We start from the raw sequence: 18,906 nt of genomic DNA on the forward strand, positions 1-18,906 counted from the left end.
TGAATGAAAGATACCTAAAGAAGTGTTACAAAATGTCCCTTAACAGCTTTTCTTTTCAGGCCTGGGAGGGTCTAAGGAAAAAGGATAACTGCATCTAAAGAAACATAATTATTCTGTACTTTTTATTTACAAAGGGTTTATGTACATCACATCATGAACATTCGTTATCTTTCCTAACACCATGCTAAACACTGGAGGTTCAGAGGTCAGTCAATAAGATCTCCCTGAGGACTTCAAACTTATAGGAAATAAATTCTCAGACCACATACTTTCATCAGCACATGGTAACTGTACCAACATTTGGATATCGTAGCAGGTTAGAAGAGGGGCATGCAGGAGAGGACAAGAACATCTCTTCTAAGAGAGAAGGTAGAGCACTGAGAATTCTTAAGGATAATCCTGTTTTCATCAGAGCTTACCATAGGACACTGTCCCAGAGAATGGATAGTGAAAGGCATAGTGTTCTCCAATGAAGAGTCTTTGCTACGATGTTAGACAATACAGAGAATCCCTCAGACAAGTCTTGGGATAAGAGTGCATGGAGCTAAAAGGCATTCAAATCAGAAAGAAAGAAGTTAAATTATCTCTGTTCACTGATGACATAATCTAGCATGTAGAAAATCCTAATTATGCACACACATACATTAGAATAAATGAATTCAGCAAAATGACATAATACAAAATCAACACATAAAAATTGGTATTTCTCAGCCAAGATGCCCCACATCTGACGAATGGATCAAGAAAATGTATTCATATACAATGGAATTTTAGTCAGCCACAAAGAAGAAACTTTTTCATTTGCAAGTAAATGGATGGAACTAGAGAACATCATCTCAAGCAAAGTTAGCAAGTCTCAGAAGGCCAAAAATCATATATTCTCCCTCATATGTGGGTTATATACCCAAAACATATGTAGTAATATTATCAGACATTAAGGGGAGAACACACATGGGAGAAATAGGGAAAGGACAGGAAACCTAAAACTTGAATGTGGTTGATGTGCTCCCTGTTGAGGAGCAAATAAAGTAATCTTAAATTGGCAGAGGCCACTATGGGAAGGGGACCAAGAAGTAGCAAAGAGATCTGGTAGAAATGAACCAATGTGGGTTGCAATACAGAAGTGCATGGAAGGAACACTAAGAATTTCTCTGTATAGCTATCTTTATCCCAAACTAGCAAAAACACTATGTCTTTCTTATTATTTCTTATGTTTTCTCTCCAACAAAGTCAAGAGAAGAGGGCAGAACATGTTCTAACTGCAAGTGGGATTTGGGGGAGATGGGTGGTGTGGTGAAGGGGTGGCACAAACAATATATACACATGTAAGTAAATGAAAAAACAATAAAATAAAAGCAGAAAGAAAAATAAAAATCAATGTTTCTATACCTTGATAAACAATCAAAAAGGAAATAAAAGAATTCCATTTATACAACATCAAAAGAATAAAATACTTAGAAATGAGTCGAGATGAAAGACTTGCACAATGAAACCTACAAAACAATGCTGAAATTAAAGACATAAACAAATGGTAAGACATTCAATGTGCATAGACTGAAAGATATCAATACCCAAAGTGATAATACAGATTCAATGCAAACCTTATCACATCTCAACATTTTTGCAGAAATAGAAAACTTCATCCTTGAGATATATAATCTCAAAGGACTAAGAATAGCCAAAATAATACTTGAAAAGAACAAATTTGGAAAGGAAAAGTATACTCATGATATCCCTGAACTATCTATGTCATTGGTAATTTTCACTGCAGAGAAGGGAGAGTTGGAAGGGATATAACAAAGAACCCCCAAGCCAAGTTGGCCAGAAAAAAATGTTTAGAAAATAAATGCCAATGCAAGTTTGACCTTGATGAGATTCTGGTGCCATTTTGTTGTTTCAGTGATTAGACACATGGTGTTTAGAACATTCTTCCAGAAGTAGAATCCGTGTCATACCCACCACTCTCATACTCTGGTCTGCAGGCAATATCTGAATCTCCTGTTGAGGTTGGAGGTTAACTGTTTTGGTTCATTCCTACTACCACAGGTTTCTGTTACATGTTCTGTATTATATCTCCATCCCCTATTAACTCTCTCATTCTTCTTACACTTGGGTCATTCCCACATTGTCATTTTCTTCTCTCCTTAAGAAAGTTCAACTCAGTTGAATATATAGAGCATCAAATATAGGGGAGATTGTTTTAGGAAAAATTCAGAAGAGAGCTAAGGTAAAAAGCCTCTGAAATAAACAAATAAGAAACAAAATTATCGTATTATACTCATGGCCCACAAGAAGACCATTTGAGTAGAATGATTTGCTATTAGAATGAAGTATATCAATCTAATAGAGAAGAAGAGGGCCCAGGATAGTGGTCCTTAACCCTGAACCTGGGGAACACAAAGAATACATATGTTTGGACTTCACAGTGTAGACTTCCATCTAACTGGGCAGGAGGCAGTAGACTGGTCATCAGTAAGTTTACTCCATTGATTTGAGTGTACAGCCAGTCATTGGTCTAAGATCTCTGCTAATCTGGCACAGGATGATAGCCAAAAGTGCAGTCAATTCAGAGAAAATCCAATGACCGACTGAGTTTACATTCCTATAGTTCGTGCTGGCACAGCCTGGAAAAAAAAGGAGGAACAGTGGCAGACGGAAGGACATCATTCATGTTCCTTGTACTCAGGACTCTGACTCCTCCCTTTATCCATATATATCTGTCTGGCAAATCACATTCTGAGATTACCAAAGCAGAAGTATTTTCCCAATATAATCAGTAATAAGTAAAACCTCAAATATTATTGCTGAATAATACTTTTATTAAACAGTTTTATGGAATACCCCCCCCAGTTCTGTGTTACAGCATATAATTTTCTAGCATGTCAGAATCCAATGACAAACAACATTTGGAGAAAAACTTTAAAATCCATAGTTGTATGCCACTCCTTTGTGAAATACTGAATAGCAGCTCCATACCTCAGCATTAAAGATTACAAAAAGCACCATTTAAAGGACTTTCACATACTTAATTCCTTTCAAATTATAGCTTTATCCTCCCTTTATGACCAATTCAGAGCTAAAACCATTCAAAATGCTTCAGTGTAATATCAAACAATGTCCTCTAATTTACCAAAATTCAAACAAGTCTCATATTTGGGATTAGGACAAATCAACAATGATCTTTGGCAGTCCTAAAACCACAAGCTGGGTAGGGTGCTCTGGAGGGGAACAGAAGATGATCAATACCTAATAAAATATTTAACGTAGGTATCTCTTAACCATTTAACCTGACACCTACAAAATCCATAGTATTCACTATTTTACACCAATGCTGCAGCAAAAATACTGTGCTACACACAATTAATTCCGGTCATCTCCAAGTAATGTTGGAACTAATTAAACAATTTTTAATGAAGTTTATTAACTCCAAAGCACTAGAGGGAAAAAAAAAAAACCAAATCAAGACAAAGCCCAAATCAGAATCTTGAAGGGATTCCATTGCTAATAACTGAATTCTACAAGCAACAGATGTGAGCTTTTCTTTCTTCTTTTTTTCTTATAATTAAAAGATTTGACTCTTCACTCCAAAAGTTTATTAGATTCATTGCAGAAATCACAGTCCTTCAAATCTCCAGTTGTAACTGGCACTTAATGAGAGAAAAATGCCTAGACTCATAAAGTTGTGAAAGACCCTTACCCCATCAGGTCTTCCACCCCATGGGTAACTGGAGTCAGCAGCCCCTGGTAGAAGACAGCAAGAACTTGGCTTTGAGGATGAGTCAGAATAATGTAGGAACAAACTGTATATCTGTTCTTAAGCCCATGCCCCAAACCATGTGAGGATACAGAAATCTCTGAGAATAGAATATATTTCAAACACATACAAACATAGACAATTGCATATCATTTTTATGTGAGGTCAAAAATTTTAAGCCCTATTTCCCAATTAACAGTAGGGAAATCCATCAGTATTTCTTCTTTATTTGTATCCCAGATCAATATAAACCCAGTCTGGAGGAACCACTTCTTTCTAAACTTCACTTCACTTTAGTAGCACACATGGAATAATGACACTTTTCAAAGGTTTTATCTCAGATCCATTAGATCTATAAAAGACTAAAATTAATTAGAAGTGAGTGGGGCTGGTTTGTGGGATCCTCCCAGAAAACTTCTCTTGGATTCTTCTTTTATAGCGTTTCTCTATCATACAAGCATATGTTTAAAAAGCCAACAATGTTGAGTCTAGGTATGGCCTGCAGAGGTGCTGCCCACACTGGTTAAATCCTATTCAAGTCGAAGCTTAAAGAAAGCTAACAACCATGGTATGGAATGGAAGTTCTCCATACCAGTGAGATGTTTGACTTGAGACCCTGCTAAAATCTGCCTGACAAAATTAAAACAGAATACAAAGAAAAAGATAGAGATAGGAACAACAGGAGGCAAAGGGAAAACATTTTACAGACTGCTAAGTTTTGTACAATGAAGCCCCAAGATATTACCAGGTTATGTCATATTTTAATCTTTTTTTAAAAAGATATTTTCAGTTCTAAGTTAATTTAGCCTTTATTTTCCTAGTGTCATTGCTTCTCAGTCTTTTGGCTAAGATAAAGTGTAGTTTCCTAATACCACTTCTCAGTCAAGTCACTCTTATTTTTTCCTACAACCCCAAATCCATATTGCAGTGAAGGGTTAGCCTTCCTTAAGAGCCACTGTTTTCTTTGGCTCTGCAAAATTCCTATATGCCCCCCTCCAAAACAAAAAAGGTTAAAGTATTTTGGTTTTGCCTTTATTCAGTTTCAAGACTCTCTTCTTCAGAAAATAAACTATCCCCCAAACTAACCAGAATAAAAGGACAAATGAGTTGTGTTTGGGCTATCTTCTTCCCATCCTCTCTACCCCGTTTCCTGGGGACCAACTGGGATAGATCTTCTCAGGGCCTAGAATTAGCAGGATAGAAGAGGGACAATGCTGAATGAGTCATCAGCCAGTTCCTCTAACCATCCCCTTCCACACCAGCTGTTAGGTGCCCATTTCACATATGGCTCAGAATGTGGGAAACTGACCCTCTCTGCACATTCCTAGACTAGAAAGATCTGAGGATCACCAAAATCCACTGTCATTGCAATCAGACCAAATTCACATAAGCCTCTGGCCTGAGAAGCCTCAAAAAGAGCTTTTTTCCTACTCACTCCACTGATAAACTTTTGTGGAGTAAAAGTTTTAATAAATGACATATAGATAATTACATTTCAATAGTGGCAACAGGCAATGTGAGTACAACAAAATCTTCCACTAACAACCAAGATTTTTAATCATCCCAGGTAATACATTTATCTAATGGGCATTGGATAAAAACAAACTTCCAGTACAACTGAAGACTATGTAGATCCTGAGAGTTGATTATAATAGGATTTGGCCTGGAGTTTTAAAATGGCACACCATTCAAAAAGTGGTTTGGACCATTAAAGTTTTCCACAAAAGTGTTCTTCTACAGAAGGTGCAGAAGAAGGGTGGCTAAAGCAGTATTTACTATTACCAATTAGCCACCAAAGCACTTAGTAATTTGCATTACTTACAGAACAACTCCTTTCTGCCTCATACCTGGGATCAAAGAGGTCTACATACTCAAAGAGAACTGCATTCCACATTTGTATGGGAAAGACAGGAGGTAGCTAAACTGACCTGTAGGTCCCCTTTCAGTGTGGCTGGGCTCATCTTAGCAATCAAGGGGTTGCTCAGCCATCAACAGTTTGGATTCCTTCCATGTTGAATGTATGACTTGTATTTATCTGTAAAATGGAAGAGTCAAGATACTTGGGGGACAAAAGCTTTATCTCTGAACCCCAAGGGTATATTAAATATTTTCAGAAAATAAATGGAAGCCTGTGACCCCACTTGATCATCAAACATTTAAAAAGGAAAGGCAGAAAGAACATTTAGTGCAAAGATCAATACTTTTCATGGTTATGAAAAACAAGGATACTTTGTTGCTTCTTGGCCTTTTAAGGGGACCCATTATGTGCACCAAACAGCCCTAATGAACTGTATGTAGAGCAGTTCTTGGCCATAGACAGGTAAGATTGTAGACTTCCCTAGATTACAGAAGAAAATCTTAAGAACCACTTATTAAAAGCCTAAACTTCTTCAATACGGTCTCTTAGACAAAGAAAAGGCATACTTTAATTAAAGAAAATACAGGCACAAAGAGTATCTTTCAGGACTGAAAGTCATGGAAGATTTCCCAGGTTCCATGCCTATATGCAAACCTGTCTGCTCTGATAAAGAAAAGCTAGAAGCAAGGACAGGTCAAGTAGAAAGACATGAAGGAATGTGCCACACGGTCAAGCTATGGCTCTAAACTGAAATGAAAAGTAGTCTGCATTTAAAAAAAAAAAAAATGGTGAGCCATATTTTCTTTAGAAGTTAACCCAAGTGGCAACAAAGTGGCCTGGGCCTTTAGTGGGTTAAGACAGAGACCTCTGCCATCCTAGTCTCTAAGGTAGGTCAGGTCCCACACAACTTTTTAAAAGGGTCCACTTACTCAATGAATTCTGCATTAGAGGAATCAAGTCTGAGTTCTGAAGGAGGCTATTAAAGGATGAATATGAGACGAGAGAAAAAGGGTTCTTGTAGAGCATCTGGTATCATAAAAAACAGACTGTGTCACATACTGTGGGAATACAAAGAACACATGCAAGAAAAGCCAACCCCACACTGAGGAGGCTGTAAGTAGGGCAGCGGTTTAGCACAAATTCATCCCTTGGACACCCAAGGTAGTGACAGAGTCTCCGCCCAGCAGGGATCCTAAGAGTTTGCTATTCTTCCATTTTAGGAAAAAAAAAGCTTCCTGTATACTTATCCCTGCAGCTCCCCCAACAGGTCTTGGCAAGTATTCCCAGGCTAGGAGACTTCTGTAACCTTCCTCTCATATGTATATATGTATTTATATATTTTTTTCTTAAAATAAATTTCATAAACTCATAAAGCTCTCATCTGCAATCAAATGCAAAAGCAGAGCATCCTACTCAGAGGCTCTGAAACACACATATCAGCCTCAAAGCAAATGAGTCTTCCAATCTCAGAGATCTAGACTGGTTCAGTTAAAAGGCAAGGGAGACACTTCTGAATCCTCAGAGACAAGGGGTGTTTTCAGATGGGCTTGTACAGCAGCGTAGTGACATACTTCTTCTTGTAGCGATGAGTTGCACTAAGAACCATCACACTGTCCTGTCAGGGAAAGAAGCATATGCAGCGAATTCATTAGTTTAGGTAGTAGGCAGCTCTTCCCAGCCATCAGTCCTTCACGGTCACTCACTTTTAACAGCAATAATTTGATATAATAAAAACAGGTTGATTTTGGGGTCAAATCAACTTTAGTTTTAATCCTAATTCCTATTGTTATTGTATTTGGCCTTGATAATCTGTGTCAAGGTTGCAAAACTTGTTTCTCCCTCTTCATACAAAACATAATACCTATAATTGTAAAGTAGTTCTGATGATTATGGGAGAATATACAGCACCTGACGTATAACAAAGTTTCCTACTTTGCTTCCTTCCTTACTTCAAATCCTAATATAGACTTAAAACAAGCAAAGAAAACAGAAAGAAATATGCTAGTGTCCATTTCTGGAAGGAAATCTTAAACACAATGAAAAGAGAAATGATCCTTCTGGAAAACTGTTTCCAAGCCCTGAAGCAGCTTTAATTTCCATTGATACCAGGGATGAACTCAAAAAGTCTTCTGATCTGGAGGGAACTGAGGAATCCCTCTCCATCCTTCTTAGAAAGACATTCAATCTGATGGACCAAGTCAAAGCTGGACAACAATAATTAGGACCTTCACTCAGCTCAGAACCAGTAAGAAAGGAGTAAGAGGTACCATTTTCCAGACTGTGTTAAAGACGATGGGTGTGCTACAGGAGGAGATGGCAGGTCTGTGATATCAACCAACAGTCAAGGACCAGTTATAGAAGGCACAATTCAATACCAAAGATATCAAAGAATTGCAAATCCAACATAGGAACCAAAGTAGCCTACCTTCCTTCATCCTGTATTAGCCACAATGATCATATGTGTCTCAGGCTAACTTTCAATGATCAGAGTATGCTGAAACACAGCCTAACAGCTAGAGAAAATATATCTAGCTGGGGCTGACACATGGGAAAAATGAGGCAGGTAAAAATTCAATTCTTGGAGCATTGTAAAAATGAGGAGCTGAGCAGAAAAAGACCTACTTGGAAAGACCTGGCACAATGACATATAGGAAGTATATGGAATTAGAACGGACTAGACCTCAGTCCTATCTCTGGTACTTATTGGCAATCTGACCTTCTCTGAGTCTTAGTCTCTTTATCTATAAAACAGGGGTTAAAAATAATACCTACCTCACAAGGTTATCATACAAATGAAACTCAATAATATATTTAAAAATTTTATATATTACCATATAATCTATTAAAGTCAATCAGTGATTTCCCTAATCTAGCTACACAGCTGAGAAATAAAAGCAGTTAGTGGCTCATCCTAAATGCACCTATTTGAGATGGAGCCACTGAATCTGTATGCTTACCAACTTCCTCAGGGGATTCTGATAATGATATCCTAGTTTGACAACCAAACCCCTAGTAGTCCAACCCTAAGACAGAGTAAGACAGAACAGAAAAGATATTTTCAACCCAGACTAAAGCAACAGAGAAACTAAGGAGGACTCCGGAATAAAGAGGGCAGGACAAATCTGGTCACATTTTTCCTTTACCTACTATACAGGACATGCAATCACTTGGGCATACATGACTATGGTACATGAAAATAGCTCAATTCCATATTTAAAAGTAGAAGTCTTACTATCATATTCAAGCATTTGTTGAACTAGAAGCTCCTGATTTTTTTACAAATGAAATACTACTGCTATGAACTCACATTTCAGTAAGCAGGTAGTAGAAAGGTTCTGCTCATTCAAAGAGAAACTGGGAAGCAAAAAAGTTCACTCAATCACTGTATAATCAGCTAGCCAGAACACAGATTACAGAGGTAGAGATTTGAAAACAAACAACCTATTAGCTAAATCAAGAAAGTTCTTCTGTTCGACAATTACTGTCAGTTTCAGATTTGATACAGTAGCAGAGCAAATAACCACTGGAGAACATGTGTTACCCTTACCCTCTCATCTCTGGGGAGCTGTGAAGAACCAGGGTCACCACTTACCTTAATGGACAATGCATAGAGGTGGTTCAGCATAACATGGTTGGGCTCAGGAAGTAAAGCTGGGTCACACTAAGAAAAAAAGTGGGATTAAATGCAGACATATATACACATTAAATGCACAAACAGCCTAACCTACCAAGAGCTTTTTGAGACTTTTAAGAACTCTAAACTGGACACTTTATGTCCTGGAAATCATGAACCAACCCAGTATACATCAATAAGACATTCCCATTACAGAAAACTTGGAAAAATTCTAGTCCAGGGCAGAAAACCTAAGCCTGAACATCTGCTAATCTTCCTTAAGAGAGTTAAAACAAAAATCTTGCCTACAACAAGTGGGCATAATAATCTCAGTGGGCATGTAAATTATTTACAAAAAAATTGCAAATCTTTTTTATGTTCCCAAATGATAAATACTCCTTATCTTGTGTTGGAACTGAAGTCCTAGAAATTGGTCCTACCATATTTGGTTCTGATTTTATTAGGAACAGAGACAACTATAAATTTTTATATCAGTACCTAAAGAAGCCCACAATTCAGTCTTGTAAAAAGGATATCTATATTGATATTTATCTGCATATGATTTATAATCTCAGCACACCTTTGTAATAAATCCCAACCAAAAGTATACTAAATTTTGATCCAAATGTTGCTACAGACCTCCAGATGCTCTATCAGTATTCTCAGGATACTCACAGAAATATTAGTGTCCTTGTTAAGAATAACTTGGAGAAGGTGAGGCGGAAGGATGGGTGGAGGTTTAAATCTCTCCTCAGATCGAAATACATACATTTCTTGACCATAAGGCCCTGGAGGTGAGCTGGAAAGGTCTGAAAGGTATTTAAGCAAATGTGGAGGAAAGTTGGAGAATTAATAAGAATTCATGGAAAAAATATGTCAGTGTATGGCCCCTAACATTAAATACAGAAGTCATGGATCACAAACTTGTTACCTAATGGGTCTGTGACATAAGAGAGCAAAAGGAAAGTCTGAGTCATCAGACTCCTTAGCCAGGCAACTCCTCAACCTAAACACATAAAATCATGAGGAGATGAGGGGTTGAAGACTTCAGCTCCATTTATCAGCTGCGTGACCTTGGATAGAGCCCTTTACCAAGGTCAGTTTCATCATCTATAAATTTAAAATAATAATCCTTACCTTAATTCACAATACTTTTGGGAAAATCAGAGAAAGAGTGGATGTGAAGATGCCTTGTACACTCTCAAACAATGTGAAAAGATTAGATTTCCTCCTCTTTTTCTCTACTCAAGCAATAGATAACAAGGTTAATGACTGCAAGATTACTTATACTAAAATGACTGTAGCAATAAGGACAAAGTGTATGTAATTGTCATTAAGAAGATACAAATCAAAACCACTATAAGATACACTTCACACTCACTAGGATTCCTGTATCAAAATGATAGACTAACAAGTATTGACAAAAATGTGAAGGAATTGGAACTTTCATTGCAGTACCAATTGTTAGTGGGAATGTAAAATAGTACAGCCACTTTGGAAAACAGTTGGTAGTACCTTAAGCAGTTAAACAAAGTTACAGCTAAGATACACAGCAATGTTCATAACAGCAGTATTCACAATAGCCAAAAGTGGAAACAATCCAAATGTCTATCAACAATGAATGGATAACAAAATGGCATGGAATTTTATTCAGTTATAAGTAGAAGCAAAATACTCAGAATGTTACAACATGGATGAATCCTGAAAACAATAGACCATTCATTATATAATTTACATCTTTATATGAAATGTCCAAAATAGACAAATCCATGAAGATAAAAAGATTTGTAGTTGACAGAAGAAGAGGAGAAGAAGGAGTGGTAACATGCTAGTGGTATCGGGTGTCTTTTGGGGTGATAAAAATGCTCTGGAATTAAGATTGTGGTAATTGTTTCACAACTCTGAATATACTAAAATAACACTACAATTTAAATGGGTGAATTTTATGGTATGTTAATTATACTTCAGAGAAAAAGAAAAAATGTATAGACAAGAACAGAAGGAAAGATATAAAAATGAATGGAAATGATTTTTTCTTTTAAAAATTAATAGTTTTATAGTTTCCAACAGAAAAAGATTTAAGTAAGTAGTTAATTCCAATAGCTCATTCCAATTAAATGTGAAGCAGAAGAATGAAGCAGTAATACTGTTATTAAACAACATGTTAAAAATCTATAGAACTTGAAATTTTTCAAAGCACTTTCACCTATGTTGTCATGTGACATACAAATACCATTAGGAAGTGCTCAGGACCGTTCCATTAAAACAAGAGCTGGTGGAATGGCTCAAGTGGTAGAGAGCCTGCCTAGCAAGCATGAGGCCCTGAGTTCAAACCCCAGTACCACAAAAAAAAACAGAACCTCTACATCCATTAAAACAAATACAAATTGGTTATGTGACTAGATGTTACATGAATGCATATTAATTAATGTACACATTATCTGTACATTTCTAATAAAGCAGACTCTAATTCAGCCTTGCGTCAGTGGATTGGGAAATTAGGTAAAAGGGAAAGAGAAATATCAAAAGTGTACTAGTTTTCTCACTACATGATTATGATTGCCTGTCAAATATTCATCAATTAATTTGCCAGAATTATGTAATGACAAAACTCAGTTGTAAGTGGCCTTGTATTTGAATTCAGTATTTTTAAATTCTTATAATTCATTGCCCCAACAGTGAATAAGAATATCCAATGCAACTTTCTAAGCTTTTATAATGAAAGCAATCATTTTCCTGAATAGACAATGATTATACTATATGTTACTCTTCTTGAAACTGGATTCTAAATGCTCACTTAATGTACTTAAAGTACTATAATTGCTGAGAATTATGATGTTATTGTTGGGGAACTTGTCCATGTTGGCAAAACTTGTCAGTTCTGAATTCTCAGGAGAGAGAGCAGTGTGCTCAGGGGAAATAGTGCAGAGTTCTTTAGACAGGCACAGCTCTTACTGTAAAGTAACAAAAACAGTAACTCTGAATGTGATTTGTAAAACACTCTCCTGGTATTAGAGTAAATGTAAGTAGAGATGAAGGCCTTGGAAAAATAATATTACAGAAATCAAAACTGTATAGGTCCTTTCCTCACCAAGGACATTTTCTAATTAAACACAAAATTAAATCATATACAGAAGAATTGTGCTTGTGTGTGTGTGTGAATTCAGAAGATTCCTGAAAAGAAATGGAAAAAAAAAAAACACAACAAAACACAATTTGGGGAAGAAATATGCATTTCAAGAAAGACACAGAAAGAGAGAGCAAATACTGCAAAATTACCTCGACAAGATGTCTCAGAGCTTTCCATAGAATCTAGCTTTAAAGCATCAAACACTTCAAAATCAGATTTTTTCACATGGATCAAATTATTAATTGTGCCGAGCTGACTGGTAATCACAGGCTGAAATGGAACAGAAACATTACTGAAGCCCCTTTTCAAATCCATCTTTTCCAGCCAACCTCCCCTCTACTTTTACTAAAAGTTAAAATGGATTATACTAAACACCTCCATCTTTTATATATAGAGAGAAATCCTCTAGCATAGGAGAGCTGTTGCAGATCAATCCTGACAGTAATAGCAGACAAAAAAAGGATACTAAGCCAATGGCTCTCCCTGACATCAAAGCCTTACCTCTGATGGATCATGAACCCACTGTCCATCCACAAAGAACTTGTATTGGTGCTCTCCCTCAGGGAGGTCAAGGATGGCAACAAAGTCATTATGGCTACAGAAGAAAACAGAAGCTCAAACAAGTCAATTCCTTTTAGAAAAACAATGTAAAAAACAAGTAGCAATCACAATATCATACCAATGACTTCCCACACTTCTAAGCCACTCTATCCCTCATACAAAAATAACCTATAAATCCATTCTCCTTTTTTGTACCACCTTAAACAGGCATTTGCCAACTCCTCTCAATAACTTTAGTTCTTAACCAATATCTGAGAAAAACATAACAAAGTCATTGATTCCCCAAAAATGGTTCATTTTAGTACAACTGTTTTGCTCTAACAGAAGAGATTCCTCACAAGTACAAATAAGGTAACAGATAGGTCCAGCACACAGAAGTACTGCAAGGTAGCTGGGGGCATAGCTCAAGTGGTAGAGTGCTTGCTAGCAAGTACAAGGCCCTAAGTTCAATTCCCAATACCACAAAAATAAACAAACAAAGTACTGCAAGGTACTCTTTCCATATTGGAAGCAATAACATTTACTACCTGCAACTTCACAACATGTTTTTCTTTAATGCAGAAGTCAGAGCAACAGGACTCAGCCAGTTGTAGACAACTTCCTCTAAGCACAGAAAAGACTGTTTGACGCCATTTTAAAGAAGGTGCCCACAGGGGCTGTCTGTCTTCTAAGACAGGATCAGGTCTATTCCTGGACCCTGTAGACTCAACTAAGACACTTGTCTTCACCTCTTGATCAGTGGAATCTTGGTGCTCCAATTGTTGAAGGACCCAGAGATGAAGACCTCTTTGCCTCCTTCAGACCAGCGGATAACCGTGGGACGGGCCTGCTGTGTGGGCTTTACAGGGTCGTCCAAATCCTGCTGCCAGGATACAAACTCTTTGTCCCCAGGGAGCTGTAAGAAGCAGTAGGTCATCCTAGAATAAATTGTGACCCAGGAATTCTTAAAATGTCACTCAACTCCCTAGGGTAGAGAGGGGTGCTAGGCTTTGCCCTACTATATAAGCTTTAAAATTAGTACCTGAATCATAACTTGAACAAATTATAGGACTAGAGCTAATATAGCTCTAAAAAAGGTCAAATGGCTCATGCTCAAGTGCTGTCAAAATCACATGCCAACTTGAGTCTGCACACATCACTGCCAGTCCAGAGCCTTCGGATCACTCTACTCCCTTCTGCCAGTTTAACCCACAGGCAGACAATTACAACAAACATCCAAGTCCATCTCAAAAAAAGGTGAAAACAAAGTGTGGTTCTCTTAAGAAATTAAAGTCAGGTATACATTTTTCATAAGCAAATATAAATAGGCTTCAATTATGAGTTGGGATGAAAGTTACAAATACCAGAATTCCTAAGTAATTCATAAACACTATTTTAGCTTACAGATTACATAAAGGGACATTAAAAATTTAAAAACTAAGGGCTGTGGCTGGAGGTGTGGCTCAACAGTAAAGTACCTGCTTTGTAATCCTGAAGCCCTGAGTTCAAACCCCCAGTAAGAGCTGGATAAGTAGTCATTGGTAGAGTACTTGCCTAGCACATGTGAGACCCTGAGTTTGATCCCCAGCACAATAAATAAATACTAAAATCCACATGATTGACTCACGAAAATTGGAGACATGTTTAGGAAATATTACTTGCTCACTTACTCCAGGCTTATACAAGTTATTTCAGGAATAGGATGCAAATTTTGGAGTTTCAAGGAGCAACACAGCTTCCTTAACAAAAGCAGTGCATAATCAAATGAGGTTCACAGGATTCTGAAAAGACTGAACTCCTTAGTTTCTCCTTATTACCATCTTTTAGGCCAGGAGTTGGAAAACTACAGTCAGTGAGCCCAGATTCTTTCATAGTTTTCATTGGAAAACAGCTATACTCATTTTTACTGTTATTTTCTGCTGCTTTACCACTAGAGAGGCAGAAAAGAATAGTTGAAACAGAGACTAGATGATCTACAGTCTAAAACATTGCTCTCTAAAGCTTTATAGGAAAAGTATATTAATCCCTACTTTAGAATAACATAACTGAATGGCAAACAGGTAAATAAAACTGTACATTACTAACTCAAAATATTAAGAGTCTGGGTATGATGACTCATGCCTGTAATCCAGCTACTGAAGGGTACAGATGAGGAAGATCAAGGTTCAAGACAGGGAAATGGGGGGAGGGGGTGGATTTAAGACCCTACTTATAACCTGGGCATAGTGGTACACCCTATCCTCCCACGTAAGCACAAGGGGTAAATAGGAGGATTATCATTCAAAAAAATAACTAAAGTAAAAAAGGGCTAGGGTGCAGCTCACGTGGTAGAGCAGCTGTCTAGCAAGCACAATGCCCTGAGTTCAAAGCCCCATAGCACCAAAAAAATAAAAATAAAAATACCATATAAGCAGAGCCTGGCAACACAAGTTTGAGAATTCCAGCATGGGGGGGTGGGGGGGGGCTGAGAGAAGAGGATCTCAAGTTCAAGGCCAGCCTGGGCTACAAAGCAAGATCCTGTCTTAAAAAAAATAAATAAGCTGGGTGCCAGTGGCATCAGCCCATAATCTGAGCTACTCAGGAGGCAGAGATCAGGGGGATCAAAGTTCAAAGCCACCCTTGGCAAACAGCTCATGAGACCCTATTTCAAAAAAAAAAAAAAAAAAAAGAAGGACTGGTGGAGTAGATCAAGGTATAGGCCCTGAGTTCAAATCCCAGTACCAAAGAAACAAATATAAACCGAAATGAGGTGGACTAAAAAAAAAAAAAAAAGGCCTAGCTCATTCAAGTTTTGGGGGTTTTCCCCAAAAATAAAAGTCAGCTTTCCATACTGTCTCTTGATATTCCTTAAAACTACACTATGAGAAAAGAGGAGCATAAGCAAAAGTAAACGGAAAAAAGATTAAGGGTTTTCACATTACATAGGCTTAATGAAACCTCGGTCTCCCTATTCTCACAACAATGCACTATTCTAACTGCATTAGAATTATAGGATTCTGATTCTGATTCAGATATAGGATCTACAAATCTGTTTGTTTTTTAAAGTTTCCCAGGTATTGTTATTATTTTCATATAAGCAAAGGAAAAAACCTTCATCTTTTGATGTACATCCTAAAATGTTAGATACTATTTCTTATGATATAAGGAATTTGCTTCAAAATAACTGGTGGAGGGGAGAGTGGTTTGAGTTCATTCACAATTTGACCTCTGGGAAATAGGTATATGGAGTTCATTATACTGAACTCCCTACTTTATACATGTTTCCAATTTTCCATAAAGTAAACAAATCTTGGGTAATTCTAAGAGACAAACAGTACTGAGAATCATTGAATTAGTCTGCTGACAAAAGGCTGGCATGGAAGCAATGCAGGCCCCAGTGTCACAGTTTCTATCAATTACTTTTATGAAAAGATTCTCAGTTCAGGATTTGAAAGTGACAAACTATCAACACATCTAGCATTGCAACAAACCTCCCACCACCAACCTCCCTCACAACATGGTATTTCTGAGGTGGGGATGACTGCAGCTGACTACCTTGAAGAATGTTTATCACAAGTTAAACCCTCAGCAAAACCACCTGGCAAAGAGGCAGAATGACATTTCCAATTGTAGTTTGAAGAAGGTTAGGTAAAACGTGGAGAGAGGAAGAGTGCTGATTGAAAACTATAAAGCTTTAGACTTGGATGAGACTTTAGGAATTACCTGAGACAATTTTCTTATCTTACACATGGCAAGGTGGACATGAGGGAAAGAATGATCTAAGATAGGTGACAACTCACACTGAGCATCCTGGCTTTATTCAGAGCAACAATTACTGAAGTCACATTTTGACTACTTAAATTCTGAGTCATCAAAGTAGAAATAGGGCAAGAATTCAAGGAGGCCAATCACCAGGAAAAAGCTTTGAAGAAGCAAATTCAGACTGCTGGATGTAGACAGGTCAGATGACGATCACTTCAGAAGTAGACAGGAAACAAAAGAATGAAAAAGAAACCCGAAGAAATAACTTTTAATTGCTCACTTCTCCCTGTGATGATATTCTCAATTGGAATCCAAGAAAATTTCAAAACATAGAATCCAAATGTCATATGCTACCAATGTGTCCAATAAAATCTATGCTTAGTCCAGTGGAAAGTGGTGGAATGAGAAGAAACATCAAACACACCCCAATCTCCTCCATTGCTCCATTTTTCTATTTAACCCAGACAGGCTACTTGGAGGAAGTACATGTTTTAATGCAGGGAGTTCTAAAAGTGGTTAGAAACATGACGATGGCAATAACACTGCTGTGAGGCCATCTCCCTTTTCTTTAGTACCAACACAAGTTGCCTCATCTTTCTTTTTGAGCCCCAGGCCACATGTTGAGATACCATGGGGAGATGGGAAATCTGGAAAGCACTGGTTGTCCCACTTGTGGTTCAGATGGACAATACGGCAGCAGTTTCAGACACAACTACAAAGTATGGGACTAATAACACTGAGCCCAATGATGCCCCTTATCCAATCTCAAGAATAGACACAAGAATATTTGGCTTGCTCAGAGGCAAGCCAAAGGGGAGGAGGATCCAAGTGCAGGGGTCCTGGAAGATCAAATATGGTGCACAGGTAAGACACTGTTAGCAAAAACATGCACGAAGCCACCTGAGGCAGAGGTGAGGAACTGACCCATGGTTGCAGAGGGCGCCCTGCATGTGAGAATCGAAGACGGGCCAGCAACGGGGCAGGTCCATCGTACCTGTCCTCAACTGTGGCCGGCAAGGAATCAGAGCCCTGGAAAAGCAAGAACCACGCCTCTTGGTCCTATTTTGAGGCGGCACTGGTAGAGGGCTCTGACACCTCCGCTCCGGAAACCTCCTTTAAGGCGGTTCAGGGAGAGTACCCCATCTTTGGCGCCGGGACACAAGCGCAGTGCGGCGGCCCTGTCGCGATGTAGGGGCCTTACCCGGGCGTCGGGCAGACTAAAGACACTGGGGTCGTCGCTGCTCCCCACCATGATCTTGTGCTCTTTGCTGGCTGCATGGCCACCGGCGCCCTCAGCGCGGGCAGCCTTGGCGCTGTGGCGCTCCCCGGACACGCGCTCACTCGTGGTGTTTCCCATGGCGGCAGCTCAGCTCCCGGGCCACCTGCACCGGAATGACACAAGGCGGGGACTAAGCGGCTGCGTCAGACAGGGAATCCCAGCCCCAAGCAGCCGCGCCCTAAGTCCCCTCCCCTCTTCCTTCCCTCCCTCATGGCCCACAGGGGCGCCCGTCAGTACCCAGCATTTTGACCGCCCCGTTAGGGATGCCCACTCGGGGGATCCCGGTACTCCGCGACCACCGCCTGGGACGCCCGCACCCGCCTCACCTCCGCCAACGCACTCCCAGCTCCTGGGGACACAGGAGCGATGGCTGTTCTGTGAAAAAGGCCACCAATAAAGTTGTTGAAATTGAAGCCACGCCCCGGGCCAGCGGTACGGGTTTCCTCCTAAAATGGCCACAGGGCCTGCGGCTTATGGCCCGCCCTTCCCGCTCCCCCTTCCCGGTATTCCTTCAGACGCAACTCTCTAGTATCCTCCTCCAACCTCTGCGACATGCCTTCCTATCCACTCTCCAGCAGCTCTCCCTAGCCGCTTGGGTGCGCGCCCCGGAGGCCCGCCTCTCTAGCCACCGCCGCTTCGCCCCCGTGGTGCGCTCAAGTGCGTTTCCGCTGGGCGGGCGCGGCCGTGCATGGTGTCCAGAGCGCATGCATTAGTCTCCTGGTTTCCAGAGCCGCCTCAAGGCCACGGAATTGTTTTCTGGGCCGAGGCACTGTGAGCAGACACCCAGAGAGGTGGGTTCCTGCAGGGAATAAATGGACCGCCAACTGCAGGCCAAAGGAAGTCATTGCTAGAGGTTAAAACCGAGCCCTGCGGACACACGGAGAAGAAACAGCCAGAATAGTGAAGGACCAACTGCAGGAGGTCCCAAAAGGTGATAAGTGGTAAAGGAGACACCCCTCCTCCCTAGGGAATGCACCTCTGCATCTGAAAG

The 18,906-nt window shown here is 39.4% G+C and overlaps 1 protein-coding gene across 6 annotated transcripts; it reads right to left on the reverse strand.

The window, feature by feature from the left end:
* Positions 1-2,798: 2,798 nt before the first annotated feature.
* Prkab2 (protein kinase AMP-activated non-catalytic subunit beta 2) lies at positions 2,799-18,697 on the reverse strand. Of its 6 annotated transcripts, XM_020180176.2 has the most exons (9): positions 18,438-18,685; positions 18,242-18,290; positions 17,838-18,018; positions 13,645-13,811; positions 12,857-12,950; positions 12,505-12,625; positions 9,901-10,034; positions 9,205-9,273; positions 3,854-7,227 (listed from the first exon to the last, which is right to left on the reverse strand). In XM_020180176.2, exons 3-9 carry the CDS (start codon positions 17,991-17,993, stop codon positions 7,150-7,152), a joined length of 819 nt encoding a protein of 272 aa, XP_020035765.1. In that variant the 5' UTR covers positions 17,994-18,018; positions 18,242-18,290; positions 18,438-18,685; the 3' UTR covers positions 3,854-7,149. The 6 variants fall into 6 exon arrangements, with proteins under 6 accessions (XP_073906683.1, XP_073906682.1, XP_073906679.1 ...); XM_074050582.1 differs by having other exon boundaries at positions 2,799-7,227; positions 13,645-13,833; positions 18,242-18,697; XM_074050581.1 differs by lacking the exon at positions 18,438-18,685 and having other exon boundaries at positions 2,799-7,227; positions 18,153-18,246.
* Between the last annotated feature and the right edge of the window lie 209 nt (positions 18,698-18,906).

Source organism: Castor canadensis, chromosome 12, assembly GCF_047511655.1.
Source record: "Castor canadensis chromosome 12, mCasCan1.hap1v2, whole genome shotgun sequence".
In the NCBI taxonomy this organism is placed as follows: domain Eukaryota; kingdom Metazoa; phylum Chordata; class Mammalia; order Rodentia; family Castoridae; genus Castor; species Castor canadensis.

What these genes read in the sequence shown, in the direction of transcription:
- Prkab2 (XM_074050578.1), bottom strand. An exon ending in CTCTGAGACATCTTGTCGAG is followed by an intron (nt 10,035 to 12,504) that starts GTAATTTTGCAG and finishes AATACCTTTCAG; the next exon opens with ACCTTTCCAGCTCACCTCCA. An exon ending in ACAAGGACACTAATATTTCT is followed by an intron (nt 9,274 to 9,900) that starts GTGAGTATCCTG and finishes TTTTTTTCTTAG; the next exon opens with TGTGACCCAGCTTTACTTCC.